Genomic DNA, 621 nt, shown 5'->3' on the forward strand with positions numbered 1-621 from the left:
CCGCCCCCTCGTAGAGGAGGGTTTGGGGGGCCCCCGGTGCGAGCCCCCCCTCGTGCAAACCCTCGTGCGAGGAGAGGAAAGCACGGGGGGGCACGAGGGCCTCGTGCAAGGCCCATGTGAGGCCTCGTACGAGACCCCCCCACCCCGGTAGGGGATGTTTTGAGGGGGGGGAGGGGGCTTGGTGCCATCCCCTGGTGCCGGGCCCTCGTGCAAACCCTCGTGCGAGGAGAGGAAAGCATGAGGGGGGGGGAGGGGGCCTCGTGCAAGGCCCACGTGAGGCCTCGTGCGAGACCCCCCCACCCCGGTAAGGGATGTTTTGAGGGGGGAGGGGGGGCCTGGTGTCATCCCCTGGTGCCGGGCCCTCGTGCAAGGCCCTCGTGCAAGGCCCTGGTGCGCTCACTTGTAGAGGATGTCGTAGTGCCCGGGGCGGTAGAGGAGGCAGACGCGGGGCTGGGAGCCCTCGGGAAACACGTGGGGGTTGGTGGCCCCCCCCTCCCCCCGGTCCATGTATTCCACCAGGATGGAGACGTGCAAGGCCCGTGCGAGGGCGATGATGTGGATGTGGTCGCTCTCCTTGCACATGGGCTCCACCTCCTGCCGGGGGGAGGGGGAAAAGGGGGG

The 621-nt window shown here is 69.7% G+C and overlaps 1 protein-coding gene across 1 annotated transcript in view; it reads right to left on the reverse strand.

The window, feature by feature from the left end:
- Positions 1 to 325: 325 nt before the first annotated feature.
- LOC106899874 (ubiquitin thioesterase OTUB1-like) overlaps positions 326 to 621 on the reverse strand; it is a 9,458-nt gene continuing 9,162 nt past the window's right edge. Inside the window, exon 5 of the mRNA XM_014961811.1 lies at positions 326 to 594. Coding sequence (XP_014817297.1) covers positions 397 to 594 — 198 coding nt within the window. The 3' untranslated portion in view covers positions 326 to 396. The remainder of the gene's footprint in view (positions 595 to 621) is intronic.

Source organism: Calidris pugnax, unplaced genomic scaffold, assembly GCF_001431845.1.
Source record: "Calidris pugnax isolate Ruff unplaced genomic scaffold, ASM143184v1 scaffold966, whole genome shotgun sequence".
NCBI lineage: Eukaryota > Metazoa > Chordata > Aves > Charadriiformes > Scolopacidae > Calidris > Calidris pugnax.